General features: G+C 35.4%; 1 protein-coding gene across 1 annotated transcript in view; it reads right to left on the bottom strand.

Annotated features, from left to right (window-relative positions):
* Nucleotides 1-3,940: 3,940 nt before the first annotated feature.
* Nucleotides 3,941-16,728, bottom strand: part of dera (deoxyribose-phosphate aldolase (putative)) — a 59,604-nt gene continuing 46,816 nt past the window's right edge. The window contains exons 8-9 of the mRNA XM_039769426.1: nucleotides 14,004-14,153; nucleotides 3,941-4,053 (exon numbers count right to left, since the gene is read on the bottom strand). Of these exons, the coding sequence (XP_039625360.1) occupies nucleotides 3,997-4,053; nucleotides 14,004-14,153 (207 nt within the window). The 3' untranslated portion in view covers nucleotides 3,941-3,996. The remainder of the gene's footprint in view (nucleotides 4,054-14,003; nucleotides 14,154-16,728) is intronic.

Raw genomic sequence — 16,728 nt, 5'->3', positions numbered from 1 at the left:
GAAGCCCCACACCCTCCAGTCCAGACACTATAAAATTGGACATCCCCAGGAGGAGGCGTGACATTTTGAACCTGAGTTTGTGACAGACTGGAGCTCTTCTAAAGCTTGACAAGACTTTTCTTTAAATGCTACTAGTGGCCAATCGTGAAATGATTGCCTAATATATTTATGTTTAAGTGCCACTGAGCACCTATTTCTTTATTTTTGTTAGGATTAAACGGGGTTGGCATAGTTAGTACACCAAGTTTTTTTTTGGTACTAGTTCTGCCTTTTCCACTCACCTCCCACAGTATCTACATGTTTAGACTTCCCAGTGTTGACTCGTTTTCTGTCTTTGGACTATTGTGTGTCTCTTTTGCTAGTAAATTAAACCTTTAACTTAACTCTGGCATAACACTGAGAGCAGGAAACTCAGTCATTGGCATTGTTCCTTGCCTTTGAACCTGATATAAGAAAGATCAAAGCAGTGAGGCATAAACCATATATATCTAAAGACCTTTGGGTTAGGTTTTAAAAACAACCAAAATATTTAGCCAAAGGAAATCTCCATGGCCAATTTAGGTGGGTCCTGTTCCTCAACAACTCTCCGCCAGATTGTCTTATTAGTCACTTTTAATCATTTTACTCAAGACTAGGATCAAATGAAAGATATTCATTAAGACGGCTTGCTAAATTAAGGAAACAGTTCATTAAAGGGCTCATTTTGCAGATCACAGTTTTATCAAAACTTGAACTAATTTAAAAAATACTTTCACTCAGCAGCCTTTGATGAATAGCATCCCCTTAATGGAGTGTGTTACTTAATTAAGTTCCCAATGTCTAGAAGCTATTTAGTAAGACCTACCTGTTTGAAAAACCTCAGGGACCAAAAGTGGAGATGTTGGCCTCATGATTTTACACCACTAATCTGTGCAGCCTCGGGGAGCCATTGAAAACACAGGAATAAATGTAACCCGAAAGCCCAGTTAAAGCTCTTTTATTTAAAAAAAAAAGTGTTAATTGACTTATTAGCATAAAATGAATAATTTAACACGGTCTACCCTATGTTTTTGTAGTACCTTTGAGTCTAATAGGATTGCACAGTCAGTAGCAGTGAGCTTCTCAGTGGTTGGACCTTTGTTAAATTTGAATTTGGGGTTACATTGGTGTGATCCTTGTGTTTTTGTGCTCTTGTTTGTCGGATAAGAACATTCAAAGGAACGATGCTAGGGTAGTGGTTCTGTGAGGTAGTGTGCCATGTGATATCCCACAATAATGCTTATTCTTGTCTTCTGCCCATAGCTGCTAGGACTGCTAGGAAAGGCTTCACCTCTCTGCAGCCATCAGAATTTTGGGTCCTTGGCCAGGAAACTCCCCAGACCTTAATCCCATTGAGAACTTGTGGTCAATCGTCAAGAGGTGGGTGGACAAACAAAAACTCCCAAGTTCAGGCAAACTCCAATCATTGATTATGCAAGAATACGCTGCCATCAGTCAGGATTTGGCCCAGAAGTTGATTGACAGCATGCCAGGGTGAATTGCAGAGGTCTTGAAAAAGAAGGGCCACCACTGCCAATATTGGCTATTTGCATAAACTTAATGTAATTGTCAATAAAAGCCTTTGAAACTTATAAAATGCTTATAATTATACTTCAGTATATGAGAGAAACATTTGACAAAAAAGATCTAAAAACACTGAAGCAGCAAACTTTGTGAAAACCAAGACTTGTTTCATTCTCAAAACTTTTGGTGACGACTGTAGGAGTGAAATGAGGAACCAAGAACACCAGTCGAGTAGCTGCATTCTGGAGGAGCTGGAGAGGCAGCTGATAGCAGCAGAAGGAAGTCCTGCCAGAACCGGGTTGCAATAGTCCGGCTGAGAGAGAAAGTTTTAACTGTTCTGCATTTACTAGTGTGTAGAATGCTGTGGTCATAGATGAAAGTACACTTTATAAAAATACATTTTTACATTAAATTGAATATATAGAATAAATTAGTTAACATTATATTGAACCTTGAAAAATGAAAAGGTAATACAACTTTCCATAAATTGATCTCCATTTTAATTTCAAGTCTTTTATAGTTTATTATAACTTTACTTGCTCGTTTCACTTTTCTTGTGCTGTACACTCTTGTTATAATATATTTGTCTTAAGGATATGTTGTACTGTCAGTCTATAGAATACACGCACATTTTAAAATTCATTTGATTTTTAATCTCCACCATAGTTGCTGGACATTTCTTACTTTTTTGTTATTACTTCAGACTTGGCATCCTTTTAGCACTCTGTTATTAGTATATCCTTCTTTCTGCCAGCTCCATTTTTCTTCTTAACAGGTTGGTTGTCCATGGAAGATTTTTCCTTCTTTTCATGTTCATGGTCTTCAACACTGCTTGCATCAGTAATACATGCTCATCTAATCGGAGATCTATAGCTACACTACGTATCTCCATGTTTTTACACTCTCAAACAAAAAGGTAGCCAAGTTGGTAATCCTTTCCTTGCCCACGAGTGGTTTCTTTATACATCTACAAGTTGATAGGACTAGCAAACTTTGTTAGGCTGAATGGGCAGTTCTTGTCTAGATTTTAATGTTCGTCACATGGGAAAGTAATGCCCTCAAATGTAGTTTCTTGTCAAACTTGGCTGATCTTTATTCTCTTGGTCATTATATCATAACCACCAAATGTTTAAACATTTCATTTTTTATTGAGTGCTGTATTTCACACACACACTCTCTCTCTCTCTCTCTCTCTCACACACACACACACATCTAATTCATTTGTTTTCATTTGTTTTGCGTGACTGAGATGATTAAAGTTTTCTTACAGTCAATGCCCAATACTTTATTATTTCCATATGCTGATAATGGATTATACGTTTGGCTTATTACAAGGTTTTCTGGCTCTGCTTCTGTCTTCCTTTTCAGGATTTAATATTTCGACTATGTACATAATTCTCTTTGATAATCAATATCAAAGATAGCTTTTACTTAGAAACGTGTCTCTTCCATGGTAATAGTCTTTAATTTTATATTGAATGACTAAACCAAACAAAAAGAATTGTTTGTTTTTTTCCCTGTTATTATTATTTACCCTTATTTTTTTCCAATATAGTCTCATAATCTAAGAGAATTTTTCATCTGCTTACACTAAGGATTATGTTGGATAACAGAAATAGAGGCCTCACTACTCTCACATTCCAAACCTCAAAATAAACATTTTTATAGTTAGCAATACTTCATTAATCTTTACATATACATTAATGTTCTTATGTTTTGAGAAATAAGATCAATATTTTTTGCTTACATATACCCAAAGCACCAAACATACATAAATTGAAATGCAGCACTTGATTTCATTATCTGCAGAAGACAGGTGACAAGCTACATCTTTGACCAGTTGGCTAGACTGTGACACTAATTCAGATCAATTCAACATAACATGGAAATGTCCAAAGCTAATAATCTAATAGGATGGGATGTCTGAAAATACTGGAAGTCAAAAATATTTTTAATGCAATGTTCTAAGAAAATTCTGCTTTATTCAGAGAGTCATACAGAACAACAATAAAGGTAATATTAAGCTTTAATATTTATTTGAACATTATAGCTACTAAATAATTTTAATTCAGCTTAATTCAACAAACCAAAAAAAGGATTACATTTTTTAAAAGTTTTTGTGTAACAAATATCTAAATGACCTAAAATATTTTGTTTGCCTTAAATTCCAATAGAAAATTATGTAATAATAATTATAATTAGCAGTACTTCATATTGAAGCAAACTTCAATTTCAGAAAAATCATGTCTCTTTTATAATTTAGAAAGCAGATTAAACATGTTCTTCGAATTCTCAGATTGGTTCTCTTCGTATCTGAAGTTACTATTGCCTACAAACAATTAGACATCTTTTTAGAAAGCATATTTTTAGAAATTATTTCTCTCTCTTTTTTACATTATACAGTAAGTAATGGGACTATATTTTTACACTTGAAGCTCATAATTTCACGTTCATTTAAGACATAGGTAGCTCGTGGTAAGCAGCATATCTTCCAGTCACATAATGAAATATCTGTGAAAAAAAACAAAACACATAGCAACATCAGGGATTGTTATAATAATACAGCATGCATTAATTACATTACTCACATATTAAGTGCTGAATTTATATTTTAGTCGAACAATGGCAAAATATGATATGGTTTAAAAGAAGAGTTCAAAACATTTAATCAAGATCATCCAAAAACTGACTAATACAGCATTTTTAAATAACAATCACTTGTTCATAAATTAAATATTTCTTCATCATAGTAGCTTGTATGTTCTTTTGAAAAGATGAATTCCATACAGAATACCAAATTTCTAAATTATCTTTATACTTTGCATTATGCTTTTTAAGTTTCCACAGTCCTGGCATCCACAATTATCACACCTTACTGGCTCAAGGGATGGCATGATGGCAGAGTGATTGTTCAATGGGAAAAGTGCTAATTACATAATTTACACAATTCATATTATTATTATTATTATTATTAATAATAACAACAATAATAATAACAATAATAATAATAATCTACTCCAAAATAGCAAGGTATGAATGGGTTGCTTAAAAGGGCTCTGTGGAAGTGTAAACTTCAGGCAGCACATGTGCACACATAAGCAAAGCTATGCTAATAACACTGCAGAAAGTTTCACCTACTCCAAAAATAAATATTTTTCCAGATAATAAATTGCATTGAGCATATCATAGTCATAATAATCGGTTTATTCTGATTTTCTAAGTTGAATTTGCTATAAATATTTTAGTAATGTGTTAAATGACTGCTGCGAGTTTACTACTTAATTTTTGCACAACAATATCATCTGTTGGAGAATAAGGGACTGTGCCTCACCTGCCTTTAAAGCCACTGGTACATTTTTTCTATTCCATACTCTTTGCTAGTCAAGATTTGCCTATATAGCTGTATTCTGTATGGATATGATTGACTTAAAAATTAGATAATATAGTTAGATTTTGAAAGTATCATAACTAATCCTATAACGCATGTTCAGTAAGCAAAAAAAAAAAAAGAATTTTACAGTCATAATGACAAGGAAACCTTCAAACTGAATTCTAAGGCAACAGCAAAAGCAATTAAATACACATTTTTAAATGTGGGATAATTTATCCACCTTAAGTGTCTGTGTGTATGTATGTTTCTCCATCCATTAGCTAAGTCTCTTATATTCCAAAAGATGGCACATCACAAACATTAACACTGACTTTACGAATACTGTATTACATCGTATATAAAAGACATTTGTACACTGCAAACATTAACATTGAGTCTACATTGAGGTCCACATTGATTACTTAGATTTTAACCCATCTCAGATGGACAGCACAGGTAGTTCCAACATATTTTCTTTTTAATCATTTCACAAAACTTATCCTAAAGCAGGGGTGGGCAAAGTCGTTCCTAGAGGGCCACAGTGGCTGCAGGTTTTTGTTCCAACCCAATGGCCTAATAAGAAGCACTTAAAGCTCAAGTCACACTTCTGCTTCATTTTAGTTGTCTCGCTCATTAAGATTTTGAACCCTTATGGCTTATTTTAGACTTAAACAGCTGTATTCTTGGCTTTTAATTGCACCTTATTAGCAGTAAGATGCAAATGACAAAGGAAAGCAGCAGTTCTCCATTTAGCTTGTTACCATTTACATCTACAGTGCATCCGGAAAGTGTTCACAGCGCATCACTTTTTCCACATTTTGTTATGTTACAGCCTTATTCCAAAATGGATTAAATTCATTTTTTTCCTCAGAATTCTACACACAACACAATGTGAAAAAAGTTTACTTGAGATTTTTGCAAATTTATTAAAAATAAAAAAATTGAGAAAGCACATGTACATAAGTATTCACAGCCTTTGCCATGAAGCTCAAAATTGAGCTCAGGTGCATCCTGTTTTCCCAGATCATCCTTGAGATGTTTCTGCAGCTTAATTGGAGTCCACCTGTGGTAAATTCAGTTGATTGGACATGATTTAGAAAGATACACGCCTGTCTATATAAGGTCCCACAGTTGACAGTTCAGGTCATAGCACAAATAAGCATGAAGTCAAAGGAATTGTCTGTAGACCTACGAGACAGGATTGTCTCAAGGCACAAATCTGGGAATGTTACAGAAAAATTTCTGCTGCTTTGAAGATCCCAATGAGCACAGTGGTCTCCATCATCTGTAAGTGGAAGTAGTTCGAAACCACCAGGGGCCTCATGTATAAACGGTGCGTACGCACAGAAATGTTGCGTAAGAACATTTCCACGTTCAAATCTCGATGTATAAAACCTACACTTGGCGTAAAGCCACGCACTTTTCCACGGTACCTCATGCCTTGTCGTATGCAAGTTCTCCGCTCGGTTTTGCAAACTGGCGGCACCCAGCGTCAAAGCAATGCTACTGTTCTTGTGTGATTACTCATTATTTTCATGACGCGGCTTTACAAATACACAGAAACTAACCGCATATTGTTTATTAGTGTAATGCATCTGATTGTAATTAACTTCGTAACAATATAATGGTCAGGAACAGCCATAGTATTCCAAATACCATAACTGCTTTAGCGTTGTTACTCTCACTTCTTCTTCTTCTTCTTCTTTCAGCTCCTCCCGTTAGGAGTTGCCACAGCGGATCATCTTTTTCCTTATTACTCTCACTGCACGACTCGGAGTATTTATATCACTGTATCTGAGTGTGAATCACAGCAGCAGCTGATCGGAATGAGAATTATCGGTATACGGCATTAAGGACACGCTGTCTCAGCCACTGCAAAACGTTTTAAAGCCTTTCCTGTACGGACCTCGCGGTTCAGAAACAGTTTAATCCCAAGAACTTTAAATGCACTCAATCAATTGCTCCTTGTAGAACGGTTTGTACTTAAGTACAATCACCCCACTGTAAACTTGCACTACAGTTATAATATCTCACAACCTGAGCCACTTTATAAAGCGCGTATTTATATATGATCACGATATCATTTTTAAGGTGAAATGCAGCAAAATATGTTTGTTAAATTATACAGATAAAACTTTAACTTCATTTAAATAATCTATATTCTTCACTGGGAGTGCCGTGAAGGATAGAATAATTAAACATGTACTACGAAGATATTTCAATGTTCTTTAAGCGTTTTGAAGAATTGGCGCTAAGCTTACAGATGGCTTAACGCGTCTATTACAGAGCTGATTGTATGGCGATCGGTTACTTGGGAAAGAAAAGCAAGGACTCTTGGGCGCTACCAATATATATTGAATATAAAACAGAAAGAAAATAACAACACAGCTAAAAGCAGCGACAAATTTCGACAAAAGATAAATGCTTGTCATGAGCACGAGGCTCATGAAACCCATGTTTAATAATGTGCTTTAGCTCCTATCATCATGAAAATGACATCACGTATACATCTCAGTATTTTAGTTATTCAGAGAGCTGTAATATCACAAATGTAATGGACTCTGTGTCCAGTTGGAGGAAGAGAGCCAGTTTAAGAAGCAAGTAGTGATTCACACACATAGATCACATACGAGTAGAAGATCAAATACAAAACAAAGCATTTAACGTGCTACTTTAATTACGATGTGATTTGAGAAACTGGTTAATTAAACGATTTTAAGATGAAGTTTATGATGTTCTACTTTAATGACAAAATAAACTACGTGATTAAAGTGGAAATGTCGAGATTGAAGTTGACATTTCGTGCTTTTTCCTCACTGTGTGCCTTTTTTCTCTGTAACCTAATAAGCTTTCATATGACACTCAGACAGCTCGGCTTTTCACGGCGACTTTGATATGTGACTTCTTTTTTATTTCCGGCACTGTGCGATTTGTGAATGTGAGCTTTCAAGTTTCTCCAACACACTATGTCACTCGATCAACTTCCTTTTGTTGATTATACCACAGTTTATTTGAACAAATAGTATGTTTTTCCTTTGCCTCCACTTGGTATTCGCTGAAATTCTTATATTTTCCCCGTGCTTTTCCCATTGTCTTTTCACAGAAGGCTGCGCTTAAGGGCGATTTATATTGATTTGCATATTCAAATAGGTGTAATTCTGGGAGGATTTGGGGCGTCACATAATGCGCGTGCACGAGCATTAGTTTTCACGCTGATCGGGATTTATGTAGCGGAAGAATGTGGAAGTTGGAGTACGCACAGATTCCTGCATCTGGATTTTTCTGTGCGTAAGCACATTTCGGCTTTTGTGCTTACGCTATGTTATAGTGCGAGTTCTACGCACGGCATTATACATGAGGCCCCAGGACTCTTCCTAGAGCTGGCCGGCCATCTAAACTGAGCAATCGGGGGAGAAGGGCCTTAGTCAGGGAGGTGACCAAGAACCTGATGGTCACTCTGTCAGAGCTCCAGAGGTCCTCTGTGGAGAGAGGAGAACCTTCCAGAAGGACAATCATCTCTGCAGCAATCCACCAATCAGGTCTGTATGGTAGAGTGGCCAGACGGAAGCCACTCCTTAGTAAAAGGCACATGGCAGCCTACCTGGGGTTTGCGAAAAGGCATCTGAAGGACTCTCAGACCATGAGAAACAAAATACTCTGGTCTGATGAGACAAAGATTGAACTCTTTGGTGTGAATGTCAGGCATCACGTTTGGAGGAAACCAGGCACCGCTCATCACCAGGCCAATACAATTCCTACAGTGAAGCGTGGTGGTGGCAGCATCATGCTGTGGGGATGTTTTTCAGTGGCAGGAACTGGGAGACCAGTCAGGAAAAAGGGAAAGATGACTGCAGCAATGTACAGAGACATCCTGGATGAAAACCTACTCCAGAGCGCATCATATTAAAAAGACTTGAGGCTGTAATTGCTGCCAAAGGTGCATCGACAAAGTACTGAGCAAAGGCTGTGAATACTGATGTACATGTGATTTCTCAGTTTTTTTATTTTTAATAAATTTGCAAAAACCTCAAGTAAACTTTTTTCATGTTGTCATTATGAGGTGTTGTGTGTAGAATTCTGAGAAAAAAAAGGAATTTAATCCATTTTGGAATAAGGCTGTAACATAACAAAATGTGGAAAAAGTGATGCGCTGTAAATACTTTCTGGATGCACTGCATGTGTATTTATCGTGCACTATTGGGTTTAATTAAATACAGTGGGATGCAAAATTTTGGGCAACCTTGTTAATAGTCATTATTTTCCTGTATAAATCATTGGTTGTTACGATAAAAAAATGTCAGTTAAATATATCATATAGGAGAAACACACAGTGATATTTGAGAAGTGAAATGAAGTTTATTGGATTTACAGAAAGTGTGCAATAATTGTTCAAACAAAATCAGGCAGGTGCATAAATTTGGGCACCGTTGTCATTTTATTGATTCCAAAACTTTTAGAACTAATTATTGGAACTCAAATTGGCTTGGTAAGCTTAGTGACCCCTGACCTACATACACAGGTGAATCCTATAATGAGAAAGAGTATTTAAGGGGGTCAATTGTAAGTTTCACTCCTCCTTTAATTTTCTCTGAAGAGTAGCAACATGGGGGTCACAAAACAACTCTCAAATGACCTGAAGACAAAGATTGTTCACCATCATGGTTTAGGGGAAGGATACAGAAAGCTGTCCCAGAGATTTAAGCTGTCTGTTTACACAGTTAGGAACATATTGAAGAAATGGAAGACCACAGGCTCAGTTCAAGTTAAGGCTCGAAGTGGCAGACCAAGAAAGATTTTGGATAGACAGAAGCGACGAATGGTGAGAACAGTCAGAGTCAACCCACAGACCAGCACCAAAGACCTACAACATCATCTTGCAGCAGATGGAGTCACTGTGCATCGTTCAACCATTCGGCGCACTTTACACAAGGAGATGCTGTATGCGAGAGTGATGCAGAGGAAGCCTTTTCTCCGCCCACAGCACAAACAGCCGCTTGAGGTATGCTCAAGCACATTTGGACAAGCCAGCTTCATTTTGGAATAAGGTGCTGTGGACTGATGAAACTAAAATTGAGTTATTTGGGCATAACAAGGGCGTTATGCATGGAGGAAAAAGAACACAGCATTCCAAGAAAAACACCTGCTACCTACAGTAAAATATGGTGGTGGTTCCATCATGCTGTGGGGCTGTGTGGCCAGTGCAGGGACTGGGAATCTTGTCAAAGTTGAGGGACGCATGGATTCCACTCAGTATCAGCAGATTCTGGAGACCAATGTCCAGGAATCAGTGACAAAGCTGAAGCTGCGCGGGGCTGGATCTTTCAACAAGACAACGACCCGAAACACTGCTCAAAATCCACTAAGGCATTCATGCAGAGGAACAAGTACAACTTTCTGGAATGGCCATCTCAGTCCCCAGACCTGAATATAATTGAAAATCTGTGGTGTGAGTTAAAGAGAGCTGTCCATGCTCGGAAGCCATCAAACCTGAATGAACTAGAGATGTTTTGTAAAGAGGAATGGTCCAAAATACCTTCAACCACAATCCAGACTCTCATTGGAACCTACAGGAAGCGTTTAGAGGCTGTAATTTCTGCAAAAGGCGGATCTACTAAATATTGATTTAATTTCTTTTTTGTGGTGCCCAAATTTATGCACCTGCCTGATTTTGTTTGAACAATTATTGCACACTTTCTGTAAATCCAACAAACTTCATTTCACTTCTCAAATATCACTGTGTGTGTCTCCTATATGATATATTTAACTGACATTTTTTATCGTAACAACCAACAATTTATACAGGAAAATAATGACTATTAACAAGGTTGCCCAAACTTTTGCATCCCACTGTACTTGGAAGAAAAGTGAAGAGAAAAAAAGCAAAGGACTGAGAATTACTCCTCCATTTTACACTTCCAAATATTTGGATTATATCCTTAGAAAGGTAAAAAAAAAATCTAGGATATTAGAATGACCTGACATGGCAGAGTTAAAGCACTAACAAGCCATGAAATATTATTGGCAAGGATTGTTTTCTAATTAAGCAACTGGGTTGGATCAAAAACCTGCAGTCACTGTGGCCCACCAGGACTGACTTTGCCCACCCCTGTCCTAAAGCATTGTATTGCGAGTTAAGACAATTTTGCAAGTTATTCAGTGAATTTATTATTAATTGACATCTTTTTAATCCTGAACAAAATCTCTCAGAACGTTTTGTTTCTGGGCAAAACACACAACATCTATAAACATATTATCACAGCACAAATTCTGTCTCTATGTTGGCACATTATTATTATAGACCATTTGTGTTTATAACAACTCCACAAAATGCATATACCATATACACATGGTAGAATACCAAAAAAAACATGGTTAAAACATGCATATGGTATGTATTTTCCCCCATGGAGAAGAGTAACTTTACACACATGTGAAGAATTGCATAAATAAACATGCTATTCTTGATACTTTTCAGTCAGGCTTCAGAACAAATCACAGTACAGAAACTGCACTTGTTAAAGTAGTAAATGACTTGCGGGTAAATGCAGACAGAGGCCATTTATCTGTTCTCATCCTCTTAGATCTGAGTGCTGCATTTGACACCATTGATCATAATATTCTTAGAAATCGCCTTAGTCAATGGGTGGGCCTCTCTGGCAGTGTCTTAAATTGGTTTGAATCCTACCTGGCAGGGAGAAAATTCTTTGTGAGTTGTGGTAATCAAATCTCAAAGACACATGATATCCGATATGGTGTTCCACAAGGCTCTATCCTGGGTCCGCTGTTATTCTCAATCTATATGCTTCCGTTAGGTCAGATTATCTCAGGTTACAATGTGAGCTACCACAGCTATGCTGATGACACACAGCTGTACTTATCTATAGCACCTGATGACTCCGACTCTTTCGATACACTAACACAATGTCTTACTGGTATTTCTGAATGGATGAATAGTAATTTTCTCAAACTAAATAAAGAGAAACTGAAATTTTGGTAATTGGCAATAATGGATTCAGCGAGGTTATCAGAAATAAACTTAATGCACTAGGATTAGTAGTTAAGACGGAAGTAAAAAATTTAGGGGTAACCGTTGACTGTAATCTGAATTTTAAATCGCATATTCATCAGACCACTAGGACAGCATTTTTTCATTTAAGAAACATAGCTAAAGTTAGACCTCTTATATCATTGAAAGATGCTGAGAAATTAATTCACGCTTTTGTTTTCAGTAGACTAGATTACTGTAACGCACTCCTCTCAGGACTACCCAAAAAGACATAAATCATTTGCAACGAGTGCAGAATGCAGCTGCTAGAATCCTAACTGGGAAAAGAAAATCCGAACACATTTCTCCAGTTTTGATGTCACTACACTGGTTGCCTGTGTCATTCAGGATTGACTTTAAAATACTGCTTATGGTTTATAAAGCCTTAAATAATCTCGCTCCATCTTATATATCGGAATGCCTGACACGTTATATTCCAAATCGTAACCTTAGATCTTCAAATGAGTGTCTCCTTATAATTCCAAAAGCTAAACTTAAAAGAAGTGGTGAGGCGGCCTTCTGCTGCTATGCACCTAAAATCTGGAATAGCCTGCCGATAGGAATTCGCCAGGCAAATACAGTAGAGCAATTTAAAACACTGCTGAAAACACATTACTTTAACATGGCCTTTTTATAACTTCACTTTAACATAATCCTGATACTCTGTATGTTCAATTCTTCATAATAACTATTCATGGTGGCTCTAAAATCCGTACTGACCCCTACTCTCTCTTCCGTTTCTTTTTCCGGTTTCTTTGTGGTGGCGGCCTGCACCACCACCTACTCAAAGCATCATGATGCTCCAACAATGATGGACTGAAAGCCAGAAGTCTACGTGACCATCATCATCAGGTCCTTCCATGAAAATATGATGATTTATGTTAGGTAGAATGCCCAGAGGGGACTGGGCGGTCTCTTGGTCTGGAACCCCTACAGATTTTATTTTTTCTCCAGCTTTTGGAGTTTTTTTTTGTTTTTCTGTCCACCCTGGCCATCGGACCTTACTCTTATTCTATGTTAATTAATGTTGACTTATGTTTATCTTTTATTGTGTCTTCTATTACTCTATTCATTTTGTAAAGCACTTTGAGCTACATTTTTTTTGTATGAATATGTGCTATATAAATAAATGTTGATTGATTGATTGATTGATATATTCAACAGGCAGAATACAATTATATTATCAGCATTAACAAACCTATACTTAAATGAAAAATTTTAGGATGGCTAATTAAACTTAAAATTTCACACCTAAAGCATTTTAGTTCTAAGCTAAAAGGTTATGTTAATCACCAATGCCAAAAAGCCATTCCAACATGCTGGGTAAATATTGTGAATTTGAACATCAGATATTTATAGATACTGTGTAATTGTTATAGTGCCCATGTATTTGTTATTTATAATATTGTATATATGAATTTTAGATGTATCTTTAGCAAATGAAAATCAAAATAAAAAGTTATGGAATAACACCTGCTTTATACTGTAATCTTTTGCCTGATACCTAGTTTGAAATGTTGCCAAAGATAGCTCTTTAGGCCCAATAATATGTAGAAAAAATAGGTGCCCTTTATCTAATTACAGATTACAGTTAAACATCTGAAAGCATTCAATGTCAAAAATCTTCAATAATAGAAGAAATAAGAAAAAGGCAAATACTCTTCAATGGCACTGCATAGTACATAAAAAGAACTGCAATACAGAATGAAAGTCTTGACAAAATCAACCAAAAGTATGCATTCAACCAGTTGGATTGATATAGTTTTGGTCTTTTTGTTAGCATAAGTCTTTGGAAACATTTAACCCAAGTTCTTTTGTATTTTTCTTAAAGCTTTTTTTCTGTTTTGTGAACGTTACTTTTAAATGAATATTGGCAGATTTATTTTAATGAAACAATTTAAAAAGAGTACTTAAATTTTTTCTGAGCAACACTGAAAAATACATAATAAAATAATGGCATTTCATGTTTAAAGAAACAAAAAATAAACATTTAAAAGCTGCTAAAAACATATTTTAAAATGTTTCTCTTTTTTGTGTAAGGTATACCTGTCTTTCAATATCAGCTAGAAGTGTACTTGCTCCCAAGCGAAACAACTGTGGTTTCACCCAATCATCTCCTAGTTCTTCCTTCATCAGAGATAACCAAGAAATTGACTCCTTAGCACTACGAATTCCTCCAGCAGGTTTAAACCCCACCTAGAAACAAACATATTGAATAAATGAGAAGAAATTGTTAAATGGGCATTAGTACGTACAAGGTGCATGAGCACTAACCACCATTAAAACTAGAGCCTCACAACATTAGTGTATCTACTGTACAGTATATTTAAATCTCAATCACACTTACACTAACCACCTTAACTTACTGTAGTACTGTATGTGTCTTTTATTGTTTAGTGCAATCACACTAAATATATAAGGAATAGATTAAACACACATTATAAAACAAAACTAAAATACAAAATTAAAAATCAGACAGAGCAACTGTAGTCAAATAACCTGACTTGTTAAACTACACAACAAATACAATATGTAAAGATGTATAATGAAAACAATAAATTTTTAAAAGACATTTTGATATTTTATGCATTATACAAAGACACCTTCTTAACTAGTGAGTACACATACACCATCAGGATAGGTTAAATTCATCATAGCAAAACTTCAACAAGGTATCATTTGTGTGGCACAGGGACAGTGACCCCTGTCAACCTCAATGATTACTACAGTTATTTCAAATTAATTAAAAATTTAGTTAATTCAAATTTTTTCAATTTCAATCAACCAATACCCAAATGGTTCAAAATGCAGAGTTTGTGAGCCCACAACATTAAGCTTAATTTGCTGTCATGGAAATTTGCTTTGTGGCTAAATAAGCACTGTGGGTATTATACTGCTAAACAAATCTACCTACATATGAGTACACTGCTGCAATCAAGATACACACCTGATCTGTAATGATGCTCAGGCCATCTGTGAAATTCAGATATTATTGATCACATAAAGGGACTCAAATTGTTGGAAAAAACACACGTACACACACACACACACGCTTCATAACATTAAAGCAAATTCAATTGCTAATATTGTAAACACAAGACATGCTAGATCTATGCATTCATTGTGTTTTTACTATACATTGATTTTTTCATCATTATGAACTTGCAATAATGGAATTTATCAAATAAAGCAGTAATTTCTCTATTTTCTGATGAAGGTGTTCCTTAAACTCCAGTACAATTATCTTTTTTTTTTGTTCTCTGTTGTCACTCACCAACAACAAAGCATTGTAAATTCAGCACTTTGATATTGCCCTGTAAAGCTTGAAAAGAAAAAACAAAAAGAATATCCCAAAATCTGTAGAATCACACTAAAATGAATAAGTCTAACTCTATGATAAAATTCTAGAGTTTATAGAGAGACTAGCAGAATACCCGCGCTTCTCAGCGGAGAAGTAGTGTGTTAAAGAAGTTATGAAAAAGAAAAGGAAACATTTTAAAAATAACGTAAGATGATTGTTAATGTAATTGTTTTGTCATTGATATGAGTGTTGTTCTCATATCTATCTATATATATATTTCTCTATCTATCTATATATATATATATATATACCAGCGCTTGCAGGAGTAGTAGTGTGTTAAAGAAGGAAAGAGAAAGAAAAGGAAACATTTTAAAAATAATGTAACATGATTGTCAAAGTAATTGTTTTGTGTATTTGGCGGCAGCGTCACAAAGTTGTTTTCGTAGCTGCATCAGAAAATGTACTACTGACGTCTGACAGGCCTCCTTTTTACTGTTTTCTCACAGCTTGGATTGCTGCTGTCATATACACACACACACACACACACACACACACATACATACACATATATATACATATATATATATACATATATATATATACACATATATATATATATATATCTTCATATCTACATATCTATATACATATCTACATATACACACACTTTCGCACATACATACCTATCTACATCATATATACACACACATACATACATACACACACACAAATTATATACATGTGTGTATGTATGTATGTATGTGTGTGTGTGTGTGTGTGTGTGTGTGTGTGTGTGTATATATACACATACATATACTTGTGTGTATGTTTGTATGTGTCTATATGTGTGTGTATAGTTTTGGTCACTGAGTGCAAGGGAAAAATAATAAATTATAGTCTATAAGTTATTAAACAGTAAAACATTAACGTTTTAAGAAGTACAGGTACATTGAAATTACATTTCCTATGTGAACATTCAAATTTGTGCCTCTGGTAATGTGCCTTACCGGCATTTAAAGAAAATTAGTTTTGTGTCCTCTGCAGTGTTAAGAGAGAAAGGCTTTGGTTTGGGATAAAAGGAAAAAAGGTGTAAAGAAAGGAAAGTTGCCTTTTTCTTTTATATAGTATAGCAAAATACCCGCGCTTCGCAGCGGAGAAGTAGTGTGTTAAAGAAGCAATGAAAAGAAAAGGAAACATTTTGAAAATAACGTAACCTGATTGTCAATGTAATTGTTTTGTCACTGTTGTGAGTGTTGAGTGTTGTTGTCATATATATATATATATATATATATATATATATATATATATATATATATATATATATATATATTTACACACACACACATATACATATATATACATATCTATACATATACACATATATACATACATATATATCTACATACATACACACACATATATAAGCATATATATACATATACATACATATCTACATATATACACACACAG

The sequence above is a fragment of the Polypterus senegalus genome, chromosome 11 (assembly GCF_016835505.1).
Source record: "Polypterus senegalus isolate Bchr_013 chromosome 11, ASM1683550v1, whole genome shotgun sequence".
Classification (NCBI taxonomy): Eukaryota; Metazoa; Chordata; class Cladistia; order Polypteriformes; family Polypteridae; genus Polypterus; species Polypterus senegalus.
The sequence above is the reverse complement of the archived record's forward strand: the minus strand, read 5'-3'. Positions and strand labels throughout refer to the sequence as shown.